At 44.5% G+C, this 17,760-nt stretch overlaps 1 protein-coding gene across 1 annotated transcript in view; it reads left to right on the top strand.

Annotated features, from left to right (window-relative positions):
• The first annotated feature begins 8,878 nt into the window (after nt 1–8,878).
• The window catches only part of kcnb2b (potassium voltage-gated channel subfamily B member 2b), a 90,379-nt gene continuing 81,497 nt past the window's right edge, over nt 8,879–17,760 (top strand). Inside the window, exons 1-2 of the mRNA XM_048267052.1 lie at nt 8,879–9,326; nt 10,653–11,360. Of these exons, the coding sequence (XP_048123009.1) occupies nt 10,776–11,360 (585 nt within the window). The 5' untranslated portion in view covers nt 8,879–9,326; nt 10,653–10,775. The remainder of the gene's footprint in view (nt 9,327–10,652; nt 11,361–17,760) is intronic.

Here is a 17,760-nt window from a genome sequence, read left to right as displayed (position 1 = left end):
GTCCAGTGTGTGGCAGTGCTGTCACTTTAACACAATATATTAGCAAAACAATGTTGTGTGTACAAGTCCCAGGGTGCACACAAACTGAGATAAAAGTATCACCTAGAACTGTCAATCAATTTGGAGGAGTATCTGCTCTGTAAATGAAATATTATCACGTAGATCATTGGGTTGAGAACATTAAGGATATGGATGTAGATGAGGGGCTGAAGTGACACCGTGTAATTCAGGGAGAGAATGATGGGGACTGTCTCAGTACAGTTGTGCGTGTTTGTCAATGCCAAGAAGGAGAGAGGGCGCCCTGTCTGCTAGGCCAAGGGCTTAGTGTGGAGCTAAACTCATGTGCTGTGTATTCCTGAATCATGTCATAACATTAGAGAATAATATGATCAATAGTAATAAAATAGTAGTCTTAATGTGTGTGTGTGTGTGTGTGTGTGTGTGTGTGTGTGTGTGTGCATGTGCATGTGTGTGTGTGTGCATGTGCATGTGTGTGTGTGTGTGTGTGTGTGTGTGTGTGTGTGTGTGTGTAGTGTGGCGTCAAATAAAGTTTCTAAAATGTGAGCTGTAGGTAGGGGTGTGTACTGGATAGTAACTCATTATCTAAAGTTCCCAGAAAAACGCAACTCCCGCACTCTGCACTTCCCAGTCCCGTGTGTCCGCCTGCATGGCTGTGCCAAGGCCGCTACTGTACACCTGTCTAGCCTACATCCCTCTCTCCTCTCGTCGCCCATCTTCCTCCTCTGTGCCCGACTCTTGGGCATCACCCATCGCTGCCGAGCAAACCAGAGCGTCTCACTTGCTGGCTCGGCTTTCATGTCGAATCTGTACCACCAACGGAGCATAAAAGAGATAAAAGAAAGAAAGGAGGGGTTGGGGGGGAGAAATGATCCTCCTCGCAAATCCATTTGTTGTCTGAATGGCTCTTGTCAAGCATGATTACAGCACAAACAAGACCCGTCGGCCACTGACCTTTCCCTCTGGCACCAACCGGGAGGATTGGGTGTCCGGGCAAAGAGCCTGTGCCAACATCGCCGCCGATGCCTGTGTGCGGATGGTGAGCTGGCTGGCACGTAAGCTCTATACACCGGCAGGAAATCTGATCCCTCACTGGTAAACAGGTAAATAACAGACCCGTTGTAGGGGGAACTGGATCATATGGCCGATTACTGACAAGACAAGTCTGACCCGGCCTGGGCTGACCCAATTCAACAGCTGAATTTCAGTAAAGTAACCCAACCCGGCGCATAATGGCCAGGGCGGCACAGACGGGGTTAATTTTTCATGCAGGCTCAAAGGTCAGAAGAGTTTCTGTTAAACCTAAAGAATGATGTGTGTGTATGTGTCAATATAGCACGGTTTTATAACATAGACTGCCAAGGTGTGTGTGTGTGTGTGTGTGTGTGTGTGTGTGTGTGTGTGTGTGTGTGTGTGTGTGTGTGTGTGTGTGTTGGGGAAGTGAGTAAATAAATAAAATTAAACCCATTCATGCGTAGACTAGTGCAAAGCAAATGAGAAAATAATTTCGATACAGAGGGCAAAACCCAAGAGGCCTTCAGGCAATCAATTTAATGTCAGGCTTTAACTGTATCCTCCAAGAGTGGTGTGTGGACAACTTGTAAAGAGAGAAAAACGAGTTTGGAGAGACAAAGGGAGATGAAAATTGGAACCCCAACTTCTGGTGTTTAGTCCCTCTCATTAACCTCAACCATCAAATGGAGAGTTCCGGAATGCTTCGGCACGCATTCGTGCCAAGGATGCCATTAGGGGAAAAACATACTCCTTTTCTCCCACAACACTTGACTCTCTAAAACCATCACCGTGGACGCAAATCAGCAAGCTAAGGGTTAGGTGGGGATTCAGAGTAGCAAACAAAAAGTAAAAGTGAGTAAGTGAGTGAGTCCCTGTGAAGAGTGCTATTCATCAACCCAGCAGACCACATAAGAACAAACAATCTGATATCTTATGTCATGGCTAATTTAGCAGGCGGCTCATGCCAAGGCACAAATCAGAAACATTGTTCTTCAAAATCTGCTTTAAGCTAATTGTCCGTATGAACTGGTAAAGCAGAGACGAAGCAGGTGTGCAGTGATCGCAGGGAGGCACACAGAGAGTGTGTGCTGTTTTTTCAGAGTTGCCATTATAGAATGATATTTAAAAAGGTAATTTTTACAGTATCTCCATGGTTTAGGGATTAAGTAGTTGCATGTTATGCAGTTACATCATTAAATTACAAAAGAAATCTAACTGTGATATCTTGTGTGTGTAACTTTCTGGAGGAAACTTTCTGGAGGAAAGTGTGTGATTAAATTACCAATTTTGAGCACACTTTTGAGTGGTTGTCTTGTTTATAATGTGCACTGTTTCTCATCTGCCAATCAAAGTTATCAAAAGTAATCAAATGTAATAAGTTACATTACTTTGATAAAGTGATAAAAATAGATGCATCACGGCCTATTCCATTTGTGTTATAAAAGGGGAACTAGTGACCTGTAAGTAATTACATTTGAAAAGTACATGTATATTCCCAGCCCTGGTTATCACCATAGTTACTGTTGGCAGTGGGGACGGCCCTTTAATCCTGCCCTTTAAACCAACAAGTGTCCAAATGTTGAATTTCACCAAGCCAGTTCCACACACAGAGTGGCTGAATGATTAATGCCCTTGACACATTAAAAATCACTATTTTAGAGAGAATGAAAGGAGCTTGCTGACTTTACAGTACACCCCTAAACGAGGGCTTAATCATTTGTCATGCTGCAGTCAAAATATGACGTGATGCTCTGCAGATATACAGTAACAGCATGTAATTCCCAAAAAGCTGTTAAATGTAAATATGGCACAGTTTTCCCAAAAGTCTCCCAGACGAAGCTTCTGGTGGTTACATCACTTTCAGCGTTTTACTTTATTTACACAGTAATTAGAGCCGCAGTTTTGTTTCTTAAGCGCTACCACCCACTGTTTTTATTATAATTACCCAAATATGGAAGGTCATTGCCTGGGGCCCAAACACAACACAAGCAACCTGCACACTGCAAAGTCTTTGTGTGGCCTTTTTAATTAACATAAGCATCATAATGAGCCTCACAGTTGTCTATAGGTCAGCTCAATTGAGTAACATTCATATCCACTATGACAGCAAGAAAGCTTTAAAAAAAACTGGTTGACGTGAATGAGTGCATCACCGTGCATGAACATGTATCCAATGAAGTGATATCGAATCTGTTTATATGAGGAAGCCCATATTTTTTTAGATGAGGTTCACCAGCCAGAGAAAAGGTCAATTGTGTAATTATATCAAGAAGTGTGAAATGACCACGTGTGTGTGTGTGTGTGTGTGTGTGTGTGTGTGTGTGTGTGTGTGTGTGTATATATCTATTTGTGTGTGTGTTTGTGTGTGTGTGTGTGTGTGTATACGTCTGTTCCTGTGTGGTTTCTACACACGCACTAAGAGGAGTGGAGAAGATTCCCGGTCGCTGGGTAGCTGGCTTGATCACTCTGAGCAGGTGTTGTGTGTGCGCATGTGTGCGTGTGTGTGTGTGTGTGTGTCACAGCAGGAGGAGGAGATAGGGGCTGGACAACGTGTGGGATTCAAATGAAGGACAATGGTGTTAGTGTGATGGGTGACTAGAGGGAGGCTTGACACTGTTTGTGTCGAAAATAGAAAAGAGAGAGATAGAGAGAGAGAGATACAGTAGATAGAGAGAGAGAGAGAGAGAGAGAGAGAGAGCCTTCTCTTACAACACCCGCACACATGCACACACACACACACACACACACTCACATACACAGCACAGACACACACACTAATGCTGACTCCCACTTCTTACACATCACCTCATGCCACAAATGTATGCAAGCCCAATCATTGACACAAGCAAAACTGACCACGCACAAGGAGTGTAGAGCGTAGAGATAAGAAACACAAAAAGAAGAATGAGATGTCACATGTTAATTGTCCACTTTGTCCTCAATTGCCCATATATACATACACATACAGTACACACAAATAAACATCCACATGCCTTTATATTATCCCTACCCATCACCCTTGCCAAAATCATTCATGCAAGCAAACATACGCACACACACACACACAAACACATACATCCACTTCTGAGGCAGGTGCATATACCTTCACAGATATCTTCACATCCCCACACATTCTTGCTCAGATTCTGGTATGCACACACTCACATACACTCATAGGCACTCGCTTGTAAGTGCAGGACCATAAACACACACATACAGTATACACAGAAACACACGCATACACACGCACACACATACACACAAATACACACACATAAATGCACACATACACACTCTCTCCCTCTCCCTCACACACACACACACTCATTCACACACACATACACACACACACATGCTCCGGCCAGTCCGTTGCTGATGGTCCCATACTTGGCTCATTAATGTGCTTCCTCAGCCTTGCTCTTGATAGGCTCATAAATCACTGCCCTGAAAAGTACATCACTCCGGATCTGCCACATAATTTATGACAATGCAGGACAGGGAGTCCTGCTGCCGCTGTTGTCTCTGGGAGCCAGAGGGTTCATCTCCATAGCCACCTCCATCACCTGTCACCACTCAATGGAGTCACTGCAGCAATGCATATGGACACACACACAAATACAGATTCCTACTGTATATACGTAAATACACACATATTTGACATATGCATACATGAACACACACGCTTACCTTCACATCTGCACATCTGAAGATACATACAGTACAGTAGACATATGCACAAACACACACGTATGCATAAACCACACTTTAAACTGAAAGTGAATGCACACATAGCACAACATTCTCATATACTACACACACTCATTCACACACCCACACACACACACACACACACACTCACCCGCACACATGTACACACACCCACACAAACACACACACACACACTCACACACACACACACACTTACACACACACACACACACACACACACACATACACACACACATAAACACACATACTCTCACACAACACAGTCCCCACAAACACGTACAGTACAAAGGCACTCAGTGAGAGATTTCGTCACAACCCTCTTTTGTGGGCAATGCAAAGCATTGGGAAGTCACTGACAGAAATGTCCCAGTGAGCAGCAGGTTCGGCTGTCCCTCCCTCCCTCCCCTGCCCTCCCTCCCCCCCTCCCTCCCCTGCCCTCCCTGTCCTTGCTCCTGCTCCTGCTCCTGCTACATCTTTTTTTTTCCTTTTTTTCTCCCCATGGACCACATAGCTTACCATCCAGCTCCTGCTGCTGGGGTATTTTTAGCAAGGCGTCCAGCATCGATTGAATGCTTATTATTATAATTTAACAGAATGCCCCCCCACCCCATGCTCTCTTCCTCCTGCAGACGTTTGCTGAAATTACGACCGTCCATCTCTCTCTCTCTCCCAGCCTCCCAGCTCCTGTGACATAAAGTCCCCAGACTTACATAAAGACATGCAAATAAAACGCCCTGTGCTATGTGAGACTCTTACAGCATGCAGACAAGAGAGCAACACACACGCACACACACACTGCAGTTCAAGCATGCCAGTAATGTGATGCTATACTCTAAAGCTTGGTCAGGTTTACTTTAGCAGGATATCAGGCAGAGCTGGACATTGTCTAGCCTGATTCGGGTCCTTTGCACAGAGCTGCTGTTGTTGTTCGCATTCAGCTGTGCTGTGGAGTTAAAGTAAGTCACACAGATTAAACAATGTGAGTCTTGAGCAGGTGGAGGGGACAGACTGGAGACTCTGTAGTGTTCTGCAACTACTGGATTTCACTATGGTGAAATACTTGTCTCCATGAACAATTGAAATATTTAGATAATCACACACACACACACACATACACACACTTTGACTTAGGTTTGCTCAATGCAATGCACACATGGATTGACCATCCACATTTACCTTTGTAGTTTAAGGGTTCAAAGTCACAGTAGATGCCTTCTCTGATGTGACACACAACATGCTCCATAAGTCTATGTACACTAAGTCTACCCTACAGACAATATACTATACCTATGGATGTTTTTTAGTGCCACTCTGTTCCATATGTCCAAAGAGGAATGGTTATTTATTGGAGGGAAGCCAGGTAGTAAACTGAGTGGGCACACTTTAAGACCAATAGGCAAAAAAGGGGGAGAGGGCATGGTGCGTGCGTGCATATGGGCATGTGTGTGTGTGTGTGTGTGTGTGTGTGTGTGGGGGGCGGCTATACTACACCCACCGGAGGTTTGGGGGCAAGTGGGCAGGCGAGGCATAGAGAGGCAGACACGGTCATCTGATGCCAGGGCTGCGATGAGAACATAATGAGTTGCTCACCTCTAAAACCACACATAGATACACACCCATGCAGTCCAGTCTTCAGTAGGGATACAGGATTCCACCTACATGGACATGCACAGTACATGCAGACACATACTCATACGCACATATTTCCCCACGCAATGTTCACATATTGTATATATACACACACACACACACACACACACATACACCAATAACACTACACAGACCTAAATGCTTACGGTAAAAAGCTTTTCTTCCCTTTTGTGCGAATCAATCAGATGTATTGATTTGGCTCAACAGTATCACACAAGCTCTCAGGCACTGACACTTTGCAATGCCAAAATGTTACTTCTGCACGATGCTACAATTGGGGTTTCTATGGAAACTGCCCACACACACACACATGCCCACATGATGCTTGGGTTTTAAACATACATCACCTTCCAAAAATGTGCAGTAGTCTTGGTAACTCTGCCTGCTTAGACTCATGTCTTTGTGAAAGGTTAAATTAAGAAAACATAACATTTAACTTCATTGCAGCAATTAGTCTGTCCAGTGCAGACAAAGCAAACCCTAATGTTTTATTTCGATACAGAATAATTTATCTTCCCATTATCATTTTAACTCTTACAGTAATACCACTTTGTCAGCAGCGGAGTTGGGAGATAAGCTGATATGCATGGTTGGAGGACAGCTTGCATGTAAAGTATACTGATTCTCACACCATGGTTCTTCATGATGGTGCTTCCAGGAACTTTGAGACTATGTGCAACACAAATGCATGAGCCATGATTAAACCTGGGGTCATAAGTGGTGAGGTGTTAATCCAGCCATCTTAAAACATATTTACAAGCTTCACCTATCAATGGGTTCAGTGATCCACAGTTAACCAGGCATGGTGTCAGGCATAAGACCTTGCCCTGCATAAGACCTTATCCTTGCCATTTTCATGCAACCCCTCCTAACCCCGATGCAGTGTTAGGACTGGTTTTACTAGCAAACAATGAAAAGGAGCCTAGCTGATCAATGTGGCATTATTGATCGCCTGACATTTGAGGAAGGAACATGACAGGTGAATCAATTACAAACAAACAGTGCATTATCGGGTTTCAAAAAAATACTTTGCCCTATAGGCAAATTTGGAAAAGCCCTACAAGCTGAAGGAAATATTATTTCTGTAATAAACACTGCCCTGGTGTAATGCATATATATACACAAGGTGAAACTGGAGTGCAATGTACAGTAATGGGGGGAAATACAGTATTGCCTGGACATCAGGAGTATAAAGCTGAATAGTTCATCATTGATTTTTTTCCAAGCAATTTTTGCCCTTAAGGCCAACTAAATAACTCTTGTATGGAATTCAGGTGGCTCTTGATGGCCTGAGAGCCTGTCTTTGACCTCACGGGAGTACATCCAGAGGCTTTAGATGGGTCACTAAATGTGATCTGATGCCTGGGCCATATATACCATGCAATTATGATGTCCAAGTGGACCTGTCTGTGATGTTAGAAATAAATAGAGATATATGAAACATTCGGACAACTTTTGAAACAAACAAAAAGAAAAACTATACAAAGTCTGAAAATAGGAATTTCCGTAAAATAAGCCTACAGACTATTTTGCTGAGAAATTATCAATGTCAAGTTTCCACAACAGAATGGCCTATGGTCAGTGATGCTATCCACATTCACTCCATTTAACAAAACATTTGCAAAGATACAGTGCTTTGCCATTTAGTTTACATTGCCACTTTAAACACACAGATGGATTATTTGCTAATTAATGAATTAATGCTCCCCTCACCACCCTCTCTGAACAATGGCTGTCTGGAGAAAGGCCTTGAGCCAGAGGAGCACAAAGAGTCAGAGTAACATGAGAGCTCTAATTGCAGAGGAGACAGTAATCTTACAGAGCAAGACATGCTCATTTCACATGCTCTGAATCTCAATTACCACTGCGATGATTTCATGTAAAGGCCATGTAATATGCCTTCGCACAAGACAAGGCTTCAATAATCATTGGTCAACTGATCATCTGAAATGCTAGCAAGACAAGTCAATGTTCGCATTAGGTCACAAAAATTAAGCAAGGAATAACATCAAGTAACAGTTGCAACTTAAGTAGTACAAGAGCTAGTGTAAACATTGCCATTAGCAGAACTGCCATGGCCGTTTCTGTTGCAGGGCAAAGACAAGTGGAGACTGAAAGCCAGACCCTGTGCCATTCCATTAGTAGTCTGCTGTATTGCCATTATCTTTGGGTTTTTATAACAGTGCCAGAGCCGACAGCTGCAGCAATAACAATGCAAGAGGTTGAGCTATGGGCTGGCGTCTGCCTGTGATGAGATCATACAACTTTCCCAGTCAGTTAGGAGCCTGAACTTTCAACGCACTATGACCGCCTTGCCGGGACCTATGTGTCCACTAGAAGTCATTTTTCATACTCAATTTCTTTCGGCGGAACGCGGAGCTGTAACTGATTGTTGGGCAAAGTATTCTTGCTCTAGTTGATCTGCTGCTGTCCTTGGTGATGTACAGACCAATCCAATTAGGTTTCACCTCCAGGCAGTGATGCAACTCGGAGAGCTTCACCCTCGCAGTGTTCTCTCCCTAGGCTGCTGCTGGGTGTCATTCTGCAGTTCACTCTATGCTACGCTTACTCTCCTCAGCCCGATTTTTACGCGTTCGGCATCTGCAGCCATCCCGTCTCACTATATCACGCGTCGATGGAGGTAACGGTACTCTTTGAGGAGATTTTTTTCGCGTAACGTGCTGCAGGTTTTTTTTTGCTGTGTAGCTGTTAATTTTTCTTCCAAGCGGACAATTTGTTTTTTCTCTTAATATCTTTGTACAAAATGTGGGACGCATCTGTAGTTATCGAAGCTTCCACGGAGAACACGGAATCTTAGCTTCCTGGAAAAAAGAGTCCCGCAGCCTTTTTCTCATTTTCCCTATCCAATTGAACACAGAGGGGTTTGCATGCAAAAGGTGGTTTATTCCAGCGAGGTAAGAGCTTTGTTTTATAGCATCATTTGTTCATTTAGGTACCTACATTTAAACTGTATTTCATTGAGACGACAGGCTACTTTAAAACACGATGATGTCAACACGCTTTTCTCGAGATAAAGTGGGTATTTTGATTTTATGTGGCCTTTGAAACACACGAATCTCAAAACACACTTATCTTAGTTTTTAGACAGTTAGCAGGTGTTGCAGTGTAATCGTGTCACTTTAATGACGCGCAACAGTTTTGATACCTTTTTGACAACTGAGACAGTAATTAAACAATTCACACCTTATTGTCAACAATTAAGAAATGAGAGGGCAAAGACATAATAATTCTTAACAACAGTGTACCAATGATGTTAAAAACACCAGCGCTTCCTTAGAAACCACATTAACTGTTCTCATCACCTCAGGAAAAAGCATTGAGCTTGTTGTATGTCGACTTGGGCTGAAAACTGTTGCGCCTTGTTGAATTTACGGTGGGATCAGAATGATTTTTCAGAAATGATCAAGGAGGCTAATGTCAAGAACTATACCAGACAAGCTTTGATTAACCCTGGAATCTCCTACATTCCTCCATAGTATCTTCTTACTAAAGTGTCCATGATAAGTGTTGGCACTGAAGTAGGTCAGAATACACTGCTAAACTGTTTAGGTAAAAGGAGCAGCGGACAGTGGCAGAAGATGTTCCGTGATAATATGTAGGCTACTCATGTATATCCGCTCATACATCGGCTTATATTGGACCGAGGTGGACCCGTAACCTTGAGAAGATAGCAGGCGATGCTTACATGATTAATGCTCAGTGTGGCAGGGAGATAATGCTCTTGTAAACTACAGGTAAACATAGTGTACTGTATCTATATTTTGACATCTGGTCAAAGCAGTCCATGTTGTAGTAGTCTCTTACTTCACTGTTCTTTTATTTTTTGTAAGGTCCAAAGTGCAAAGCTCTATGTATAAACCATGGCAACAAAACATAGTCAACAAAATATAATGCAGTGTGATCTGTTAAGGTTCTTGTGCATGGACAATTGTAGTTGCATGAAAATACAATGCACATTCTCCACATTTGGATTTCACCAAAGAAGAACCTATCAAGGCAGTAGCATAAGAACAACAGATGACAGTTCCACTTTTTTGTCAATGAGTGATCATTAGAGGATCAGAGGAATTATTAGTTGTGTTCTAATCATTGTTCACTTAAGCCACCCTATCAGTGCAAAAGCTGTTGGATTTGAGTCAATCTTTTCCCTCCCCTTACATTTCTTTCTCTCTCTCTCTCTCTTTCTCTCTCTCTCTATCTTTCTAAATCTCATTTTTCAGTCATGGAGGGACTTGTCTAAGGAGGACCCAACATAATTAGCCTACTGTGTCACCCCGCTGTCTGGTTCTGATTCTGTATCGTCTCGTCTTGGCAAGCCTCACCACCCCACGGCGCTGCTCACCATGGCAGAGAAGGCGACCAGCCCCGGGGTGCCAAAGGGCGGTGCTAGGGCCGGGGCGTCCCTCCCTCCGGAGCCCATTGACATCATCCGGACCAAGGCCCGGTCCCGGAGGGTCCGGATCAATGTGGGCGGCCTCAACCACGAGGTCCTGTGGCGGACCCTGGACCGACTGCCACGCACCCGCCTGGGCAAGCTGCGGGACTGCAACACGCACGAGGCACTGATGGAGGTGTGCGACGACTACAGCCTGAACGAGAACGAGTACTTCTTCGACCGGCACCCGGGCGCCTTCACCTCCATCCTCAACTTCTACCGCACGGGCAAGCTGCACATGATGGAGGAGATGTGCGCGCTCTCCTTCGGACAGGAGCTCGACTACTGGGGCATCGACGAGATCTACCTGGAGTCGTGCTGCCAGGCGCGCTACCACCAGAAGAAGGAGCAGATGAACGAGGAGCTGCGGCGCGAGGCCGAGACGCTCAGAGAGCGGGAGGGCGAGTGCGAGTTCGACAACACCTGCTGCCCGAACAAGCGCAAGAAGCTCTGGGACCTCCTGGAAAAGCCCAGCTCATCCGTGGCTGCTAAGGTACGAGGGAGTGAAGTGTGTGTGTGAAGAGGAGCAAAAGACTCTGACACACACACGCGTGCGCGCACACACACTCACACACACACACACACACACACACACACACACGCACACACACAAGCAAGGGACCAAAGCAGGTCCAATGAATTTTAAAAACCACAGTAACTGGATCTTCTCTCTGCCAAGGTGCTTACGTCCGGTGGTGCCGCTTGCCGCCTTCTCTGGCTCATCAGTCTAATTGTTGAGAATCTGATGTTGGTTTGTTTACTTGTCTACTTGTCTTTGTTTACTTGTTTGCACAGGCTCTGGAGTAGATCATGAACTCAATTTGTTGCCAGAAAAATTTCCATTGTCCCCTAACCCCACACACTGAGAATATCAGATGTGACAGCTAGACTGTTATTATGGAAATGACTGCATGTCAGACAAAGGAGAAAACTAACAGAAAGAAGAAGAAAAGGAGAGGAGTGTGATGGGTGACAGGTTGGGGAGGAGATATGTATCTTTACAACAGGAAGCAAGAATATTTTGGGCCGTACACACACAGAACAGACACTGATAAATGACCAGAAGGAGCTGACTTTTCAGCAGGGAGGAGAAGCACTCTGCTTGCGTCTCAGCACTCGGTTGTCAGTCCAGATACAAGAGGATTATGGAACAGATCTGGCAACTATCTGAAGCCTCCAGGCCAGATCAGGGCCAGATTAGAGCCAGGTCAATGCCAGATCACGGACAGGTGTGTTTCAGTATCAGATGTCATCAGGCAGGTGTTGTGCTTCTAGTTAGTCTCTTATGCTGTCAAGTCAAGTGGATGGAATAAGAAAAGACACTAATTGCAGTGACATGGTAAAATGTGATTCTTAGTCAGGCATCTAAAGCAGAATATTGTCCTTTTAGAAGGAGTCCCAGTGTTTCTGTTTATCTACTGGGAGTGTTCATGTGTGCGTGAGAGAGAGAGAGAGAGAGAGAGTGTGTGTGTGTGTGTGTGTGTGTGTGTGTGTGTGTGTGTGTGTGTGTGCGTGTGTGCCATGTGTTTGTGTTTGTGCATGTCCTGCATGACTCAAGCCCACTGCTGAATCTCGGCCCATTTAGACAGAATGCTCTAAGTCATCCATTAGTCGGGCCACACTGATGAAACCCAATCAGTGGTTATTTATGATGAGTCTCTTGGACAGGGCCCAAAGCACAAGGGAGTTGTATTTCATGTCTGTGAGAGTGTATCATAAAAACATCCTCTTAAAAGTTTGACAGAGGTGCAAGGCCACCTCACAGTAATGCAGGTTGAAATACCGCTGTTGCATTTGTGACAGCTACAGCCATGTTGTGTGTGTGTGCATATGTGTGTGTGCGTGTGTGTGTGTGTGTGTGTGTGTGTGTGTTTGCTTTGGATTTATGTTACCGTGGTATGGTTTTTTCCATAAATGCATAGTCATCTGTTTTTTTCTTTGGGCATTTCCTAGTCGGATCCAGGAATCATTTGTTATTCAATTTCCTCCATCTCCCCCGCTCTGACACCAGAGCAGAGGAAGAGCTAAGAGACGCTGCTTTGTGTACAAGATGCGGTGTCGAGGGCAACCCTGAAATGGATGCCTGGAATGAAGCCTGCATTCAAAGCTTTGCTGTCTCAGTGTGACCTAATGTATATCTTTGGTTACACCTCACTAAACTTCAATGGAAGTGTGATTTATATTTGACCATCTTTTTAAGCCTGTTGTTCCAACATATCGCTTGCATAAAGAGGCGGCAGCACTTCACAGATTGTAAATTGTTTTGTCTCATCTTATATCAAATCTGTGGCGCCTGTGCGCGTTGTGCGATGTCAAAGGCAGACTGTGCAGAGAGACCTGCTTTGGAAATCTCTCAAATCAAATTATGGGCATAGTGCTGACTCCCCCACTAAAGGTCTCTAGTCTGGAACGGCAGCAGTGGAGCACAAAACCACATGGCTTTTTTTTTTATATGTCTGCCGCTAAGAACATGTCAGGGGGTAAGTGGAGACATGGGGGATTGGGGAAGGGGATACGGGAAAGAGCTAGTCCCTAAAAAGGCATGTTTTTTTTGTTGTTGTTTGTTGTTGTTATTTTTTTGGGCTGTCGTCCAAACTGACCCTGGGCCAGCGAAATGCCATTACGAGCTCGCTACATAGCCGTGCTTTTGTGATGCAGTGTGAGGCCTTGTCCAAAGCCATCATGGGCAAGGATCACATTACTTTTGTCTCGCAGGCATCTCCAGCAGAAGGTGTCCAAACATTACAGCACCGCATACCAATTCCTGACACCCAACCCTCCATCCCCCAACACACACATCCGTGCACACACACACACACACACACACACACACACACACAGTGGCTAACTTGCCACTGCTGAAAAACAAAGGTCAGGCACAGAGGCGATGACATTTGTGGTGAGGTCAGCAAAGGTAGGATTATAGTGCATGTCTGAAAGTACTGAAGAGCATTGACTGGCCCTGAAGGATAGACAGAGAGACAGAGAGAGAGAGAGAGAGAGAGAGAGAGAGAGAGAGAGAAAACTGCAGTTTTCTAAGTGATAGCTTCAGAGCTCAAACGCAAAATTCATGAATAATGAAAGTAATGGTCAGCAGATTGAGGAGACCCATGCAGCACCACAGCCCAGCCCAGTCTGTGTTAGTGGATTAGGGGGGTGCTGGACCTATTCTGCTTTCACATGGGGGGGGTGAGGCAGGCACAACAACAGGCAACGGGGCAGGAGAAAAACAGGGAGAATCGCCAGGGAGAGCTGCTCTGTGGCTACCTTGGCACAGCATAGGACTATAAATAGGCAACCTCTTAAGGCAGCCGTAGCCTCAGGTGTGGGCACAATGGAGCTTTTCTGAAAAGGTGATTGCACGGAAGGGCAAGCAGCACGTGGAGACCTTGTCGTCACAAATCTATGTCAAATTGTAGCTAAAATGTGCCCTGGTTTTCAAGGAACTTTATGAAATCTCCTGTGGGAAATAGGCTTGTAGTACCTGTGACATTACCCATTGCACTGTTACATGATAGGGGATACCGATATGGGGTACTCAAGAGACAGTCACAGAAAAGGGTTTAGATGTGAGGGAACACAGCTGTTGTGCTTCCCTGCAGGAACACTGTTTGATTATATTAAGAGCTTGCTAACCAGCCGAGTGCTTCCCACGTGCGTCTCACACATGCTTACTGCTAAAACTCTTTAGCAATGTCATACTTGTTAATCCGTCGTGATCATGTTTCCATATTTAATCACAGTGAAAGCACAACAAACTTTCAGCCGCCACCACTGCACCTCACGTCATGGGTAGAAAACAGTGCCTGAAAAATGCTATCTGTTTGCTTGAGTATCCAGCCTTGCTAATGCCATCATATGGAACACCTCTTCCTGCTCACTTCCTCTTTGGACACCCTTTGATTTATGTGCACCTTCTCGTAAACATATTTCCATACACTATCAGTTCAGTGTATCCTCCTTATTGCATGATAACAAATGTCTGGCATTATTTCCCCAGCATCAGGATTTATAGATCACTTCCAAAGTTTGTAATGGTCTCATTGCGTATTCATGCGGCGACTATAGCCGGCCCAAGTATCATTCTTCTACATCCAGAGCAATGAGAGAGAACTCTGCTTGTGCTATTTACGTGGGTAGAGGCAACTGAATTATGTGGCCAAAAATATGCTACAAATCTCAGGATATTGCTAATACTCAAACCACCTTGATTTAGGTAGCGGGCGGGATGAATGAATGAGCATGATTTATAACAAGGCGCCAGTGCTGGTGTATATCAGACTTTTAGTGCTACGGAGGACTATCTGTGTGTGCAGGGGAGGTTTTTTTGTGGACTATAGGCCACTGGTTGTGGAGGGAGTAGGAGTAACAGCCATTAATCAGGAGGCCCACAGACTAGCACAGACACACACTAGCATGCACGCACATGTAGTCTACAGTGCACACTTGCATGGACAGGTGGGCGTACATGCAGTTACAAGTAGACACTATGTGAAAGCCGCACATACAAACACACACACAAGCACACTAAACACACACACACACACACACACACACACACACACACACACACACACACACACACACACACACACATCAAATATACACAAGCATAAACACACAAAGGAGTGGTCAGGTTTAAGGTGCTATCATGGACCCCATACTGTATAGCAGTTTGCCATACAATGGACCCATCCTCTGTCTGCTACTTATGCCAATAGATCTGTGCCATATCTGTGCCAGGGGCTTTGCTCCTCCTTATGTTGCTGCGGAGAGCCTCGGTCAGCAAGTGAATGCTGCCCAATGCCACTAGCAACAGCAGCAGGTGCATCCTGCTTTCCATTACCGAGCTTTCATCTCTGCATGAATTGTGGTCTCTCCTATGTAAAAAAAATCAATGGGCGTTAGCATTTTTCAGAGAGGGTTTTAGCCTGTTTTGCAAATGGATTCCTACCTTACTTCTGTTTATTTTGTGAAACTTGAAGCGATGGCGCCAGGGTTTGATTATTGAGTTTGACATTTCAGACATTAGGGTGCTTTGTTCCATCTTCGGGTTTTTTCAACATTGTTTTGTTTCTATTTGATGACTTGTTTGTTTTGTACTGAGGAAAGTTTGTTTCACGCAATACTTCCTTGTCATAGATAATTCTACCTGCATTTCCAGCACTTAATTTCACTGTTTCCCTCACTTTCAGTCCGGGAGCAGTTTTAAGATTGGCTAACCTGTCTAAGTCCCTCTGGCATTTAGGAGGAGCACAGCATAGCTCACCTTCTCGCTGTGGCAAGGCTGTGGTTACATAACGGGCGACATAATCAGCACAGGCCGACATTTAGGCAGCACACCCTAAATCCTCTTTACCCTGCATTTATAATCAGATAAGAAAGAACCTATTACATTATGGCCAACATTCAGGTTCTGTTCTTAAGGATCCACTACAGCAACAGGGGGTGGAGAGGATGTTCCGAATCTTCCGGAAGAGCAGGCGAGGGTTAGCTGACTTTGTTTAGAATTAGAATTCAGTTGATGTTGCATACTGTGTATTTACATTGATGTGAGCATTGAGTTAACCAACAGTGTTAAGCTGGTACTAATTTGACTAATTTACTAATTGGAGCATATGATATGATTGGATCCTTACTACTTTAATTAGGCTGTTCTGAATTGGAATGAGAAGATAATGGACATAGTTTGAAATTAAAATTGCACCCCAGCAAATACTTTTTGCAAAATGCATTTGCAGTCAGCAGATATACTGTATTGTGTTTGACTTATTGTACTGTTATTTTGTTTTCTAAACACCTGTACGTATTGACATTACTGTCCATGTTTGAAAACGAGGAGGCGTTCCCGCTCTTGAAAATGTAGCTGTGTTTGACAATGGAGATGCCTCGCTGCTTGCAAAATGAATGGAGAAAATATCAATGATTTCTGAATAATGCCAGCACAACACCGCAAACAGCAGCAGCATCAGCAGTATCAGGAAAGAGACAGACCAAAAAACAAATTAGAGCAATTGAAATTTATGATATTAGTCAGACTCGGGAGTCAGATTATCTCCCTCCGAGGATAAGTCATCCCCAAACTGATCTGAATGGGATTGGGATTGTACAGTGCCTGGGGACAGGTACTCTAGGTCACATCAACAGAATGGCGAGACAATGCAAGGCGAGACGAGAGTATGCCCTGTGGCTATGGCTGTGACTGTGTGTGTGTGTGTGTGTGTGTGTGCGTGTGTGCGTGTGTGGTGTGTGCTAAACACACGTGAGAAAAAGTTGTTTGCTCCAGCACTATCGAGCCGCAGCATTGATCCCCCGGCCATGGAACTGTGGGCATGTCTGATTTGTAGATGTAATTATTTTACCAATAACTAGGAAATCAATGACCCCAGTAATGACAAATGCAAGAAAGCAGCTGAAACAAGGACCACTCCTCCTCGACAAACCCACACACACACACACACACACACAAACACAAACAAGCAACAAATAGGTCCAATATTCTACTTTACTGTATATGTTGTATTTTTTATAATGTAATTCATATCAAGCTTGTCCTAGAAAACAGTACCAGTACTGAAAGAAACAGCATGATGATGTCATGATGATGATGTCTCCATTGGGGTCTTGGACTGGACTACACTGCATGTGTAGTAACTGTAAAAAACTGGGACATTAGAATGGTCAGGCTCAGAACTACATAATAAGGATGTATATTAGGGGTGTAACGGTACACAGAAGTCAGGGTTCGGTTCATACCTCGGTTCGGAAATCACGGTTCGGTACGAGTTCGGTACAATGGAGGGAAAAGCATGTCTCAGGCTGTACCACCTAGTGTCATACAGTCTCTTCCCTGAGCTATCTGCAACAGCCTGAAGTGTGTAAGATGTAGGCTA

Source organism: Alosa alosa, chromosome 16 (assembly GCF_017589495.1).
Source record: "Alosa alosa isolate M-15738 ecotype Scorff River chromosome 16, AALO_Geno_1.1, whole genome shotgun sequence".
Lineage (NCBI taxonomy): Eukaryota > Metazoa > Chordata > Actinopteri > Clupeiformes > Clupeidae > Alosa > Alosa alosa.
Note: the sequence above shows the minus strand (reverse complement) of the source record. Positions and strands in the feature narration are given on the sequence as shown.